The 17,098-nt window shown below is 30.5% G+C and overlaps 1 protein-coding gene across 1 annotated transcript; it reads left to right on the top strand.

Annotated features, from left to right (window-relative positions):
* The first annotated feature begins 8,784 nt into the window (after positions 1-8,784).
* On the top strand, positions 8,785-9,470 carry LOC121252054. The gene has a single exon (XM_041151520.1). It carries the CDS (start codon positions 8,987-8,989, stop codon positions 9,158-9,160), a length of 174 nt encoding a protein of 57 aa, XP_041007454.1. The 5' UTR covers positions 8,785-8,986; the 3' UTR covers positions 9,161-9,470.
* Positions 9,471-17,098: the final 7,628 nt, after the last annotated feature.

Below are 17,098 nucleotides of genomic sequence, written 5' to 3'. Positions count from 1 at the left end.
TACACTACTCAGCTACTGGCATGAAGAGACTTGAAAACTACCATCAGTGTTCATGGTGGTGTAAAAAGGCAAACCTAAAGTGGGAAGGTACCGAACTCCAAATAAAGAGGACTGAATCGAACTTGGGTGTCATCTCATGTTATTTCTGATTAGATGCTCATAGGGCTTTGTGGGTCGTTGAGAGCTGCAATGGCTGTTTCTATCTTTATCTTCAACTGATCTTTCTCCTCTTCCTCTGCTTGCACAACAAACAGAACCGAGTTTCTGAAACCAGATCTCCTATCTTCTCTACTGTTAAATCATGTAAAGAAAAAGCATTATTATTTTATGTATGTCTATCATCTTTTTATTACTTTGAATATTAAAAAAACTCATCAATGGCTATCTCTTCCCTTGATCCATTCTGGAATAGGTCCATTGAGCAAGTTACCTGTCAGATATCTATCCAGTGATGAAGAAAACACATGTCTGTTAGATATCTTTGTGTTGAGTGGAGCAATAAAAAGTTGAAACAAAAGACTAGGCTGAGACCAATTATCTTCAGTCACTTCTAGTTGAATTTTCATAAAGGAAATCAAGAGTTTGAAGCTCAAGATCTGTCTTATATGATCATAACTTGCAGTTATTGGCATCAAAATCTGGACCATATAAACCAAAAATCAGAACAAACCAGCATTACTCTCTGCATTAATTGCTGCTTCTTCTTGCTCATCCTAGAGAATTTACAAGATAATGGAATTTTGATATAGAAGTAAAAATAATATAAACCAAACAAACAGAGTATTACAATGAATTATTACAAAATAATAAAGGGAACCTTAAGAAGAGAATTAAGTTGAAGTTGAAGTTGCTTAAGTTGCTGAAGTTGAAGGAAGATTGTGACCTTAAACAAAAAAAGATATATAGAGGTTAAGTTAAATGGATAAATTAATAATAAAAAATCAAACTTAACAAATAAAAGTGTTTACCTTCGATGTCAACGCTAACTACATGCTCCTCGACCTCCCAAGAACTAAGTGGTTCACAAGTCAACCAATTTTGCGTGCAAATTAGTGCTTGGACAGTCTCCTGAGCTAATGAGCTTCAATATAAGTCTATTACACGTCCACCGGTGCTGAATGCGGACTCGGATGCAACGGTGGAAATAAGGATGCCCAATACATCACGTGCGATCTCCGTAAGGATGGGATATCTAAATGAGTTTTTCTTCCACCAATCCAAAATATCAAACTCGGGTATTTTTGGTTCAATCACATCTGACAAATACCTATCTATGTCCTAGCTAAGTACTGAACTGTTTTGCTTCTCAAGATATTGCTCTAGAGCTGTATCAAAATCTTCACAGTCCAAGTCGTCACCAATAATACTTGAGAAACTTCTATGGGCCATATTTGATCTTCTACTACTTAGCCCATAAAACTTGTGGTATTGCTCAATCAAAAGATTCATGAGCAATCTTACTTTGGCCTCAATTCTATCTCCGCATTCATCCCCTTTGTACATTTTTAACCAATATGACAAGGCTGTAATCTTATATCGAGGGTCAAGGACAAAAGCTACATAAACAATCATGTTCATCCTATCTGTTTTCCCTCAATATTTATCAAACTTAAGTTTCATAGTATAAGCCATCCTCATCAACATAGCATCCTCACTCTAACCCATGTTGTTCAAAGTGTTCTCAATTGTACAAATTTGTTGAAATAACTTATTAGAGGTCACATACAATGAGTCAGAGATTTTCAAAGTGGCATCATAAAAAACTTTTAAAAACTTAATAAAAATATGAGCCATTTGCCAATCTTCAAACGGAGGCGCCAAAAGCTGTGACTCCTTCACTCCCATTAGTACGAAAACTCTTTCGTATTTTTCAGCAATACTAAGCATTAGGTATGTTGAGTTCCATCTAGTAGGAACATCTGGACACACCATTTTTCCACACACAACATTCAGCTCGTTTGCACACGTTTTAAACATATCAAGCCTTGCCGGTGAGGACCTCACAAATCTTATTGCTTCTCTAATCTTATTTACAGCACCATGAATAATTTTTAAACCATCACATACAATGAGGTTTAAAATATGTGCAGCACATCGCACATGTATGAACTCGCCTCCCAAAATTATGAACTCATTATCTCTTATGTTCCTCCTCACATGATCAATAGCAACATCATTAGAGGAAGCATTATCCATGGTGATCGTACAAAGACGGTTAATCTCCCAATCCACTAAGCAAGACTCTAACATCCAAGCAATGGTCTCACCCCTGTGATTAGGAATCTTGAAAAACATTATAATTTTCTTGTGTAATACCCATCTTTGATCAATATAATGACATGTAACACAAATACAATTCTTGCTTTGCACCAATGTCCATATATCGGTGGTCAAACAAACTCTTTAACTTCTCAACAATGTCTTCAACTTTTGCTTCTCCTCCTTGTATAAACTAATACACTCTTTTTGGAAGGTGGTTTGGGATGGCAAAGTGTCTCTAGGCTCTAAATAACCCAAAATTTTAACAAATGTCGGATGCTCTATAACTTTGAATGGCAATTCACACTGGATAAACAAATTGGAAATTATCGCCTTTAATTTTTCACGATCATATTATCGTAACACTTGAGAACTAGATCCTTTACTACCAATCCTAACTCCAGTGTGTGATGGTGCTTTATTCTTCCCAAGATTTTTATTCTCTCTAATGGGAGAGTTTGGACAAGAATATATTAGATGGTGTGACATTGATGAAGTACTATTTTTATAATGGCATCCATAAATCTTAAAGTAATAATTGCATTGAGCTTTGGGTGCAATGGGATCAGTAGGTTCAACCCTTGTAAAATGATCCCATACAAGAGATTGGTTCGTAGCCTTCTTGGCTCTTTTTGACTTTGGGGGGAGGGATTGTGTGGGGTTAGGGTATTCATAGAGGAAGGTACTAAAGGACTAGTGTTTTCCTCCATATCCAATGAAATAGGCGCTGATCCACCAACACTACCACTAAAACTACCTTCTATCTGTTTTAAACATAAAAGATAACGTATATACTTCAGTATCGTCCAATGATATTATAAGGAGTCCAAGACAGTGAAATGTAAAAGGATGTATAAAACAAATAAAATGAGTAGTACTGCCTAATCTATATATATATATATATATATATATATATATATATATATATGATCGATTGACCATGCAATATGGCATGCAATTAATATTGACTTCAGTACCCATAACATCATTATCTTCTACTATCAATCAAATTACAATAAAATTTCACAATGCAATATTTATTTTAATGTACTTTTGATCATCTTCGATTAATATTATATATAAGTGACATATAATATGGTTTCGAGTCCAATATTATTTTCTCATGTTGAATATACATACATACATATATATATATATATAAGTTTGTGGGTGACTAAAGGCTGATTTGACTACAATCACATAAAAGATAAAAGGGAAAAAAGATCAAGCTACAACAACATCTACAACTTGCGTATATATATTCTGTGTGCATGCATCTCTCTAATATATATTTATTAATTATTAATAAAAAAATGAAACCCATAATTCATTAATTCAATAAATATATATTTCTACTTTCTAATATATATTTTTAGAAATTTTCTAGTACTTTCCCTCCAGAGCATTCATGTATTCCCTATGAAGTATTGCACAATAAACAAACAGTACTTTTGCTTTCTGATAAACCCGAAAAGAATTAAAAAGAAAAGATAAATGGAAAATGGGGAATTAAAAAGAATTACCAACGAAACAAATGCCAACATGAATTTTCTACAATTTTATTTTTGATTCAATAAAATTGTCCAATTTAAATATTCTCGACAAACAAACACAACATTAGATTTGTATATACTATTTTGACCCAAATTAAACGAATCAAAAGCAGATTAATAACTTTCTTATCCATTTTTAAAAGAACCAAAAACGAACCAACAGCCCACACAAATCTAAACCCACTTACTCAAATCTAAAGTGCATCTAACTTTAAACACAACAAAAAAATATCTATACAAACTGAGCGAGAGAGATGAACATACTGTAGGTTTCGGACTTGAGAGAGAGAGAGATGGGGCTCGCAGACTTGGCACTCGCAGTGACGGCTAGCGGCTAGGGTTTCACTTTTCAGCTCAGTTGAGAGAAAGGGATTCTGAACCTTCGAGGACTCGAGTGAAATGAGAGGAAGAGAGGCGCTCGAGGGGTGCAAACCAAAGAGATGAGGGCTAGAGTTTCACCGTTTCGGAGACAGACACATAAACGAGTATGGATAAGAAGGAAACTTAGGAAAGTAGAAGAACTCATTTTATTTTATTTTCTTTAGCAATTATGTGATTTAAGGTTGTTGATTAGAATTTTTCTTATATTTTATGTTCATAAATAGTTTATCACAATTATTCAAACGAGTTTGAACTTATTTACAAACTACTTAAATTTTGATAAGATAGATTATTTATATTTTGAATAATTCTACTAATTTTATCTTACAACTTTTTCTACTAATTTTTATAGTCAGACTTTGGTTTTTTTTTTTTTTTTTTGTATTTATAGTTTATTTAAACTTTTTTATTTGAAAGATGATTTCCTCTTATTCTTTTAAATATTTAAAATATTCTTATTATAAAGTAAAAAATAGTACTAACATTTGAACGTGGAGTAATGTAAGCTTATATAAGTTGAATCAAGTTTTAGATGAGTTACCATTTTAATAACTAATCATGACTTTTGCATTTATGAACGACTTACTTAATAAACGCATCCAGCCATATTTTAATATTTCCAAACTAATCTTAAAGGACTAATCGATTAGTCTTGTTTATTTACGACCACATTTTTTTAGCAAAAAATAAAGAAAGAAATGAATGTAAACCACTCGTAATTAATATTTTTACTCCTTTTAAGCATTATAATTGTCCCCATCATGCCTCTGATCATTTAAAACCAAAAAAATAATTAGAATACCTAGGAGGAGGAAAAAGTTATTGGCATCAATAATGATTATAACAAATGTGCATATATTATTTCCATGCGAGCCCATCTTCCGCTTAATTCTATGCTAAAAAATCTTTATTGTTTAACGCGAGAGGAATGGATAACCAGATTCAACTCCTGAAATTTATTTCTCAACGGCCAAGGCAGATTAGGTCAATTGCATATTTTATCTTTGAAAATTCTCAAAGTCTTCTACGAAACAAATTGCCCTAAAGAATCACAGGCAACTGTGAGGGAGTAAAATACACCAGGCCTAGAATGGTTCTCAAAACCTAGCCCATCAATAAGCCATCACTAGAAGACAAAAGAAGAGAGAGAGAAAGGGGACAAAGAAGGGACAAGGGGGTGAGGGTGTCAGGAGGAAGGGGGTGTTTTGAGGAAGTAGGAATGAGATGGATGATCAGACACGTAAAACAGACATCCCTTACCACTACCGAGGAGCATACGTGAAGAGAGATCAAATAAAAGAGGACATCCAGAAGACTTCAGGGGCTCTTCTTCGACTTCTTCTTCAACCTCAAGACAGAGAGCTTCAGAGAGAAAATTTTTTCCAGTAAGTAGATCTCCAACTCTCATTGTACAATGAAAAATAAGAGACTTATGAGAGACCGTAAACAAGCATATTATAATAGAATCTCCCCTCCCTAAGCCCCCGAAGACATAGCCGTAGTACCAAACCGCGTAAAGCTGTGTATTCATCTTTCATCATTTTCTCTGCATTTAAATATTGCTCACTGTTATAGACATACGCACAGACACCGTATTGCCGTACCAGATCACCTCCGGAGGCTTTGCACCTTACCGATCAAGACTCCACCCACCTCAGCTTGTCTCGAGAATGGACCTTTCTTCTCTTTCGAGTTGCATCATTTTTGGGCTTTTAACACCGCTCATAATTAATATTTTTACTCCTTTTAAGCATTATAATCGTCCCCATCATGAGTCTCATTTAAAACCAAAAGAATAATTATATTATCTAGGAGCAGAAAAAAGTTATTGGCATCAATAATGATTTTAACAAGTATGCATAAATTGTTATATTGACTAGTACTATTCAAATATTAGCTCAGACGACATGACAACTAATCTCATGGTATTAGAACCAACCAAACGTTTAAGACTTGATCTATCCTGTATATAACAGAATGGTCTAATATCAACGACGATCATATCAGTATGTGAGATTCTAACACCCCCACATCTTCAGAGGGATGTTGAATCAGACCTCGTGAATGAGAATCTGCATTGTTTGACTAGAGAAATTTATTGATATCTACAATAATTTTAACGAGATTGCAATTATAACGGTCTTGATTAGTCAGTACTTTAAAATATAAATTCGCATGTGATATAATTTATAAACGTTGCTTAGCCATTACACGTCGGATTCTTCAATTTATTCTTCAATTTCTTTTTTTTTTCTTATGATATTTCCACCCTGTGCACATGATGGAAATGTACACAGGGTAGACAGGAAGCTCCCCTAAACAAGAGCACTCAGCAAAAATCTAGGTTGCTTAGTATATGGCGGGCAGTAACCATATCCCTCACGAGCTTATCACGTGTGAACCTGTCTTCCTTGTGATGTGTACAGCCATGTCTTTTTCTGATATTAGGAGAGAGCTTGAAAACCTGCCAGCAACATGCACCTTCATGATTACTGAGAGTTGAGACAAAACCCTGGCCCCATTTTGACATTGCAGTCATTAGGGGCTTTAGTTAAATGGTCATGCATTGCCCCCTGGCCCTCCGATTAATTTAATCTGGATATTTCAGATTGAAGATATTAGTGAGCTAGAATATTCTAGGTGACAAATTTTGTCAATCACAAAGTTAATTTATAAAAATAAATTTATAAACTGACATGCATATCTTCTTATTGTGATATATTAGATTATAAATCTAAGTAGATTTAAAGCTAAAGTTATATTCGTTTATGAGTTTACTTTTATGAAATTTTTTTTGTGGTTGTAGCAATTATATTATATGTTTTACAAAACTGCATGATGAGAATACAAGAACTCTCTAAATTAATTGGCTGAGAGCAATTAATACAAAACACTAATTGTCTAGTACTAAATAAGTTCTAAGATCCTACATTAAATATTAATACAACCTTGGACAAAACATTAATATTTAATTTGTCTCGTTTGTTTTCAGGAAATATCTCATCTCATCTTATCTCATCATTACAACTTTCTTAAATTTTCATACAAAATAAAATAAACAATTCAATTTTTTCAAATCCTAAAACAAAAATAATATTAAAAAATATATTCTAACAATATTTTATTCAACTTTTTAACTTTAATCTCAACTCATCTCATCTCATCTCTGAAAACAATCGAGGCCTAAAATTTGGAATAAAATCGATGATCTATATAGCTATCTTACTGAATGCTAATAATTAAGTGAAGCTGCTAAGCAAGTGATTTGGGTGGAAAACGAGAGAAAGCATGCATGTGGAATTATATATGCTTCTTCGTTTTGATAAAAGAACCAATGAGGAAGTACATCAGACACTACTGCAATCTTTTGAGGTTAGAGCTGGCACAGAGATGTCATTTATAACAAATTATACAATATATTGTATAATAATATTATAAAAATAAGATATTTTTATAAAATTATGTTATTTTTATAAAATATTTTATAAAAATATTATTTATTTAATATATTATTATATAATGTGTTATACAAAATATTATATAGAGATCATTTTCCTTTATAATTTGATGAGTTTGGTGGCCGCTTCGTCTCCACGTGGGGAATACCAATAAGCTAGAGTGGACAAGTACGGAGTTCTAATGCTGGATGTACGTTAATTATATGCTTTATTAATAAGATATATAGTAGTACTGATCATAGTTATAATACGCACAAATATATATATATATATGTGCATTGACCTTTAATTATTGGACTGTTCATTTGTGAGAAAGAAAAAACATGATATTGCTATTTCCTAGGTTAAAATTTTGTTATGCATCAGAGAATTAATAAATAGAAACGATAAGAATAATTAATTGTACGAAAAAAATTATCCCCAGTCAAAATGCTAGCTAGCTAGTCCATATTCGGACTACAAGTTCAAATAATACTGTCGGATAAATAAATATATATATATATATATATATATATAAACCATAAAAATAGTTCACACGTGAAGAAACTCGGATGTTTCCTTCCAGCTTGTCGTTAGCTGCCAAGTGCAAATATATATATATATATATATATATATATATATATGAGGGGTGCTACTTCACCTCTCAGAGAAGTCTGCTGCAAGTGATCCCCAGTTCAAAATCATCTTTTACTTTTTTTAATTTTTTTTTATCATTTTAAACTATTTTTAAAAAATATAAAAAAATATCATATCAATATACTAATAGTCACTTTTTTAACTATTAAATAAAAAAAATTAAAAAAATTAAAATATATAAAATGTCAAAATGAAGAAATAAATTAAGTGAATAAAGTGGCATTATTCTTTATATATAGCATGGTTACGAAAATTTGGAATCCCAAATATTATATCGAAGAATCGAGATAAGTTAGGTTTACAAATGAGAGCTAAGATATATATATATATATATATATATTATAAAAAAAATATTTATGATAAATTATTTATAATGGGGCCACGAAACCCAAGCATGTATGCAATCGGTTAATGGCCGACCAATTATCTTTGCTGGTTGATGCCCACATAAATGTTCGTACAGAGGATGAGCCAACACAAAAAAGGAGAGTTCGAGGGCGTGGAATCCGAAATGGGGAGTGGGGGAGATTAGGTGCAATTTTCCTTCGAGCTCTGGACCACCCACACCCTCTATTTATATCAAACCTTTTCTCCGTTTAATCATACGCATTACTACAAGTGCCCAGCTTTATTGCCTTGCCGGTGCTCATCTCCACTAGCTACAAAGCTCTTTCTCTCTCTCTCTCTCTCTCTCGCGTCATGAGAATGGGATACAAGGTGGAAGTAGATACGAAGATGAGCAGTGCCACAGTGAGTAGGGAATCCAAGAGAAAGGTATCCTGCAAAAAGCTTGGAGGGTATCTTAGAGAACAGAAAGGAAGGCTATACATAATCAGGAGATGTGTGATCATGCTTCTTTGTTGGCATGACTGAAGCACTACTTTCTATATATTATGTTGGAGACCATTGATTTGTGTCTAATTAGCCTACTTTTTTCCAGTCACTGATTCCACTAGCAAACCGATTATCATTGCCGCCACTGCAGTTTGCATCCGATCGACTAGATCTCTCTCTCTCTCTCTCTCTCTCTCTCTCTCTCTCTGTTTTGGTGATTGCCATTTGTACGTCCTTCGAAGTGTAAATAGCTAGTAGCTAGAGAGACATGTTAAAGAGATATCTTGTGCGTGACCATGCTTCAGCTTGGCATGCACATAAATATAAGAAAGTTTCAATTTGAATGTTATTAACCCTCCCCATGTATGCCAGCTTCTTTCTCCCCAAGCCCCCTTTATAATGGCCAGTGATCATCTTAGAATCTTTATATAGACTAACATTAATTACTTTGTTAAGTAATATTCATTTATTTCTGCAAATATTATGCATACTTAACACAAACCACACATTGTTAATTCGTTTTCTTTTTCTTTTAAATAAGCTTGTAGTAATTAGACGTTCATTTTCTATTAAAAAAAAAAAGATTTAGTAGCTTTGCCCCGAGTCTAGAGGCTTGGAGAGATGGAGATCAGATGCCAACAGCCCGTATTAATTAAGCCTAATCATGTGGCGGTAAAAGTTGTAGATTGCAGTTTGTTATCTTGATTTTGTGAATTACTAATGACCATCTTTTAAGACAACTCCCTCTTTGTAGGGCATGATTAGAAAATAAGAAATTGACTCCAAAATTAGTTTTATTTTCTTTTTTTTTTCACTATTTTTATACTGTGATTATTGTATTGGAATATTTGTTAGAACTCCACCCACTCTTCATGTATCATCGTTTTTTTTTTAATAAAAATTTACTTGATTAGGAAAAAAAAACTGCAATTTGAATCATGCGATACAAATTCATCCGATATCTTGAATTTTAAGATGAATTTTATGGTATATATCGAAATAATTCGAATCTTAAAATATCTATTATTATATGTATAAAATTGAGAGGCAAATATTTCCTTCGTACGATGTAACTGAGAATCTGAGATTCGATTCAAAAAATGCCGAAAAAGAGAGAGTGTATGTCTGAACTTAAGGACAGTTTAAACTTCCGAGGTGAATATTTTATGCATGTCAGCTAAAATAAAGCAATGTTATTTATTTTGCTGAATAAAATAAGGAAAATAATTTATATATAATATTTTTTATAACATTTTATATAATTATATTTTAAATAGAAAATATTTTTATAAAATAGCATAATAGTACTGCTCGGTATTACCCTTAATTGTAAAATTAGTTTTTATTTTTATTTTTCTATTCATATTTTTTAATATATTTAAATATTTTTTTAAAAAAAATACATCAATATATTTAAAATTATTTTTTTATCTTAAAAAAAAAATACCCAACATTCAAACCGAACCGTAAAATGTGGCCGACGTAATAGATTTTTTTTTATAATATTATTATGTAATATATTATATTTATATCATTACTCATCAAATAAATAAAGCAATATTAATTGGTAAAGGGAAGTAGATATTCCCGGAAGAAAGGGAAATGACCTTTTGCTTCGGTTTCTGATAACTCTTGGCTCTGTTTGCTAGCTAGGGTCTTGTCAACTCAAAAGATAGAAATTACATCTTTGAAAGTAGTTGTGATCACATGTGGATCGTACCTGTTGATTGGACTGTTTTAATTCCACTTTAAACCCATCTTTTCTCGGAACTAAAACAAAAGAATAAGTAGCGTGTATCTTATATTATTATTATATTTTTTTAAAATTTTTATATAAAATATAATAAATAATTTAATTTTTTTAAATTTTAAAATAATATTCTATCAATTTTATTTTTAATTTTCATCTAAAACTATCTTATATCATCTTACTATCCAAACCACACATAATGATATTATATATATTATCTTATTTTACTATCTTTTTTTCATCGTTTAAATATTTAACTTTTTTTATATTTTTTTTATTAAAGAATTGTTTAAAAATATTAAAAAATATAAATTAAAAAAAAAATTACTTAGGACATGTCCAGCTGTTACGACTGGCGTCACCCTAGCTAGCAGCACTCAAAACCAAAAAATAAAAATGCAGCAATAATCAATAACAGTAGACACAATTATTCTCAACATCATCTTCATCATGTTCGCATGCTAGGTTAATTTCCACGACTTTTGACTAATTTTTTGGAGGGAAAAATAAAAGGACTAAAGCATGAGACAGTGCATGCCGACAAGTATATTGCTTAGGATGTGTTTTGGAAAGTTCGAGATATTTATTACAAGCATGCTATTGTATAGGATCGTTAGGACAGTGATCTAAAGAAATTGAAGCGCATGTTTGGCACATATTAATCACATTTGCGTTTCTCGAGTTTTCCTTTTCAGCCATATGTTGAATGAGACGGTTTGACCAACGTCTCCCATTCACACCTGAGCTTTGGAACATGAAGAAGAAAAAGAAGATCCCAATATCAAAATATTAATTTATATCGAAAATAAACAGTTGTATTGCATTATTTCCTACCATTATTGATCATAGTCACTGCCAAATTCTTACTGGAAATCAACCTACTTGAATTTAATGCAGTCAAGTTCTCAGTCCTCTGGTTGGCTTTTACTGTTGATCATACACCCATAAGCATGCAGTGTTGAAAATAAATTTGGCCGATGTAAACATTAATAAAAAAAATGCAATTTAATTAAAAGAGGCTAAAGAATGCATAAAAAGTGAGTAATGTTCTTCAATTTTTATTATTTTCAATCATATCCACTACAAATTATATTTTGGATAATTTCTCATTTAAATGATTGAAAACCGTTTAAAATATTCTACATCAACAATATTATGACTAGATATAATATAATTTAAGATGACGACACATAGCCCGTTTAGATAGTGAAATAAGTTGAGATGATTTGTGAATATTAGTCAGATTATTAGTCAAAATTAGATGAGATAAGATGAAATGAAATGACATCTCCTCTATATCCAAACGGGTATTTATTAAAAAACTATATGTAATATTATTAGCAGATATATATACTTGTTATTACGAGGATGTTTTAAGTTCTTGGGAAATTAGATCTATCATGAATACATATAATATATATATAATGATATAATTTCAAACCAAATAAGGTTTTATTAGACTGTCGAGTAAATACAAGTTGATGCTATATCATGTTAGCCAAAAAGTGGCCAGGCCAAGGTGGATTTATGGTACCCAGCCAAACTCAGTGTGCACGTGCATTGTATTTATATTTTGACACGATCAGTCACAATCCAGCAGTGATAACTCGTACGTGTATTTGTAAGTTTTTAACTTTAGTCCCTCGCAAAAAGTAAATGATAAATAAATAAAAGATATTGCTGAATATAATTTTAAAGCGGATAAAACGTATTTTATTTAAAAAAACAAAATTTATTATTAATTTTTTTATTTGATATAATCTTTAAATTTATCTATTTTTTTTAAAAAAAATATACAGTATTTATATATCTTAAAATTATAAATATTATTTATATATTAAAATGAGTAGAATTAAGATGATAAAATATTATTAAAATATTATTATTATTTTAAAATTTAAAAAAATTAAATTATTTATTATATTTTATATTAAAATTTAAAAAAATTATAAGGATAAGTTGAGATTACTTACAACTCCAAACGAAACAGCACTCCAAATTGGGAGAAGCCACGTCTTGATTAAGGGCCCACACGGTTAAAGTCTGATTGGTCAAAAGGAAGCTTCTTCGTGCCACGTGTACTTCTCGATCGCAATCTCAAAGACCCACTCCTGATCAAATTTGTTTTCAGAGTTTTACTGCACGACTTTTTCACATTTAATATTCTACATTTTTTTAAATTTTTAAATTTTTTAATTTTTTTTTAATTTTTTTCTATTCATTATTCATATGATAAATATTTGATAAAAAATAATAAAAATTAAAAAAAATGTGAAGCATAGAATATAGAGTATGAGAAAATTATGAAAATTTAAGGTTACGTTAAAGTATCAATAATATCTCAAGTACTCTTATTATTATTTTTTATTTTATTATTATTTTTTACCTATTTTATTATTATTTATTATTTTTTACCTACTATTTATTATTTTATTATTATTTTTTTACTATTATTTATAAATATTCTTAACACTTATCAGATATTCTCAATACCTAACGTAAACTTTATTTTCCGAAAAGAGGCTTAGACACGCAACAGAAGAAAGCTGTCGTCCCTACTAACACCTGTCCAATGTCCTCTCCTCCACCGTTTGCCGACCTCTATAAACCCAGGCTTTTATTTATTTTCTTTTGAATAATAAAAAATATAAAAAATTACACTAAGGTACTTATATTTTATTTATAACCATATATCACCGTAGCTATAATATTTTATTTTAGATTTTTGCTACTCCTCATTCCACAAGCACTTCATACTATATTTATTTATAATTTTTTTAAATTATTTTTAGTTTTATTTCATGTTAAACTAATTAAATTTTTGAAAACATCATTCATACAACACATATTTAGTGAGAAAAAAAAATAAAAAATCATATATAACATGTAATGTAAAGATAATGAGCATAATTTTTAATAAAGCACGTTAGTTGTAGTGTTTTAGCGGTAGATTTCAGTATCACATAAAAGGTTGAAAAAGGAAACGTCTGAACAGGATTTGCTCAACGAGGCGTTTAGGCTTTGATTGAAGCCAGTTTGAATCTTAAATCTATTTCAACTCATTTCAATTCATCTTATCTAATCATTACAATTTTTTTAAATTTTAATATAAAATATAATAAACAATTCAACTTTTTTAAATCTCAAAATAATAATAATATTAAAAAATAATATTTTATTTAATTTTTAATTTTCATCACAATTCAACTTAATTAGTTCAACATCCATACCCAATCTAGAATCATACTTTTTCTTTTTCGGAGTTACGTTCGAGTGTTATGCTTTTGGGTTACACGAGGATTTTTTAGGGGCAAGTGCTCGTTCGAGGCCCATAGAAGCAATTGTTCCACAGAAAGCCCATTTGTTTTCAAAACCCACGATGGTGAAAATAAAATGGTGCCAACATTGTATACATTATTATTATTATTTTTAGAAAAAGGAAATATCAAAGTATATATGACAAATATAATGATGATTAAAGGTAAGAAAAAATTATATTTTCAAGTCGGTATGTGAAATATACTAGATAAACTACTTACATGATAAAATTTGATCTGAAAAATAAATTTTAAAATCTGAATATTACAAATCAAATTTTACCATTTCAATGATGTTGATGATGTGTTTTATGTACCCGGCTTGCATGGGAATAGAATAAGGTAATTATGTCAAGAAAAAAGAGAAAAATGTGTAACTGATTATATGTATTAATGTAATATGTGTAACTACCTAGTTACATATGCCAATTAAATCGATCGATACAATAAATGAAAAAAAAGAAGATATGTATGGAGATTGAAAATTTTGAGCATATATAAGTGGATGTCAAAGTCTTGGAACTTAAGACCCGCTTAATTTTTCTGGTCATAATACCATCAAGTGCTAGAGTCTAATATATATATATATATATATATATATATATATATATATATATATTATGTATATATGAAATAAATATTAAGTTCATGGGGTGTACATGATGATCCTCCCCCCTTGGATCATTTGTCAATGGTTTTCGACGGTTGAACTGAGGGATACCGACAAGAGTCTAGTCCGAGTATTAGCAGTTGCGTTTCAACCGACCAATTCACGAGGACTCTTGGCCTGGTTGGTTGACCTGGATGGATATCCACAGAGAAAAACAAAACATATAATTAACCAAACAATTACTTGATAACCAGTTCCGGATCAGATTAATAAATCATGGATAGACGATAGAGATCATGATTAGCTTAGTTGGAAAGCAGAAACATTTGTGATGCTCAAAGAAGGTTATTATAATTTCTTCCATCGATCACTTGAGAAGCTAGGAAAATGGCAACCTTTGTTGGTTGATGATCAGCACAAGATCAACAGACAGCAGATTAGTAGTCTTCCGTACGAGGATGATCATGTTCTGTTCTTATCTTAGACAATGTGCAGTAAGCTAGCTGTATATAGCTGATATTGGTGGGTTCAGGTAGAAATACACAACCCTAGTGCCACGAAATAATAATAAATCGGCGCATCCTCTCGATCTCGATCGATCTCCAATCCCAAGCATGAATATTAATGCAGTTCGTATTTCGTGGGGGATTTTTTCATATGTTCAACGAAAATTCTACTCCTAATTCGTACCTCAAATCCTCAGCACAGATCCTTTTATATTAGTTATTAATTACCAGCAGGTACAGCTGGGTTTTTTCAGTCAAGTGCTAGGGTTATTTGAATACTGAAAATTAAAGGACGAAGTTCATCCTGGAGTCCTACTATCATTGTTTAATATATATTTTATTTTCCGAGAAGGTGGAAATAAATTAAGTTCTTTACACTGAAAATGACTTGAATGGGACTGTCAGAGACCATTATTTCTTCACATTCAGTCTTTTGACTTTTCTGTGATCAGTTGATATTGGGCAATGGACAAACACGTTGAGCAGATGAGATGCTTTCTACCATGAGTAGTGCTAGGGCGTGCCGCCTAGCACGTACAGATTAATCTTCTTATATTTTTTTTAGTTTTTTTATTCACATTATTTTCTTTTATATTTTTAAACATGTTTAAAAAATATAGAAAATATTAATATTAAGTAAAAATATATATAAATATATATATAGGCGGTATTAAAATTAGATGTCAAAGCAGCATTTTACTTCTACCATATATGTGCAAGAGTAGACCATTCTTTTTTCATCACATTTTATATTATTATATTAATTTTTTAAAAATTTTACACAAAATTTAAGAAATAATTTATTTTTTTAAATTTTTAAATAATTAAAAAATTAATATTTTGATAATATTTTATTCATCTTTCATTTCAACTAATCTCATCTCATCTCAATTCACTATTCAAACTATACTTAAATAAATTAGACTTATATATATTAATTAATAAATAATATTTACAATAATAAAATGAATAAATTAATATGGTGTATTTTTTTAAAAAAAAATCTCTATAAAAAAAAAATAATTTTCGTGTGAATTTTACCTCAGAGCAGCTTTACACCCTAAAATTCACAGAGCATAATAACCTATACTTCCCTTTTCTACGTATTCCTGAAAACCTAAACCCTAGCCCTAGTTCGTCACTCTTTCAAAAATTAACGGGCTTAAAAGCTAGATATATGGATGGATTCCTATCTGTCCTTCGTGTCTTGCGCTGTTCCCACGAAAAGGGTCACAAATCCCCACAAGTTTTTGTTTCCTGTACAGTTATATATCTACTCTGTACAGGAGTTTGTTTTGATATAATTACTCTCATCTTAATTTATTTAATTATTATAATTTTTTAAAATTTTTATATAAAATAAAATAAAAAATTTAATTTTTTTAAATTTTTAAATAAAATAATATTAAAAAAATATATTTTAATAATATTTTATTTAATTTTAACTTTTATCTTAACTATCTTCATCTCATCTAAAAAATAAAAACAAAGGATACCAATTTGTTGCTGTTTTTAGCTCTTTTGATATTTTCTCGAACCCTTTGCGTACAAGGTAAAAAAAGAAAATGAACTTTAATTACCAGAAGTCAAGATAATTAACCATGAACAAGTACGCTGAGTCTGATCCGACGTGCACCAGTTACTGCTTACTCTGTATCAATCAAATCTTTTGACAATGCTTGTCACTCAAATTTTTTCTTTTTTTTTTTTCACTCTAAACGGAATATATAATACTGTATATATATAGAGCATCAGGATGCTTAAGCTCTCCATATTTTATTTTAAAAAAATAAT

This window comes from Juglans microcarpa x Juglans regia, chromosome 2S (assembly GCF_004785595.1).
Source record: "Juglans microcarpa x Juglans regia isolate MS1-56 chromosome 2S, Jm3101_v1.0, whole genome shotgun sequence".
Classification (NCBI taxonomy): domain Eukaryota; kingdom Viridiplantae; phylum Streptophyta; class Magnoliopsida; order Fagales; family Juglandaceae; genus Juglans; species Juglans microcarpa x Juglans regia.
Note: the sequence above shows the minus strand (reverse complement) of the source record. Positions and strands in the feature narration are given on the sequence as shown.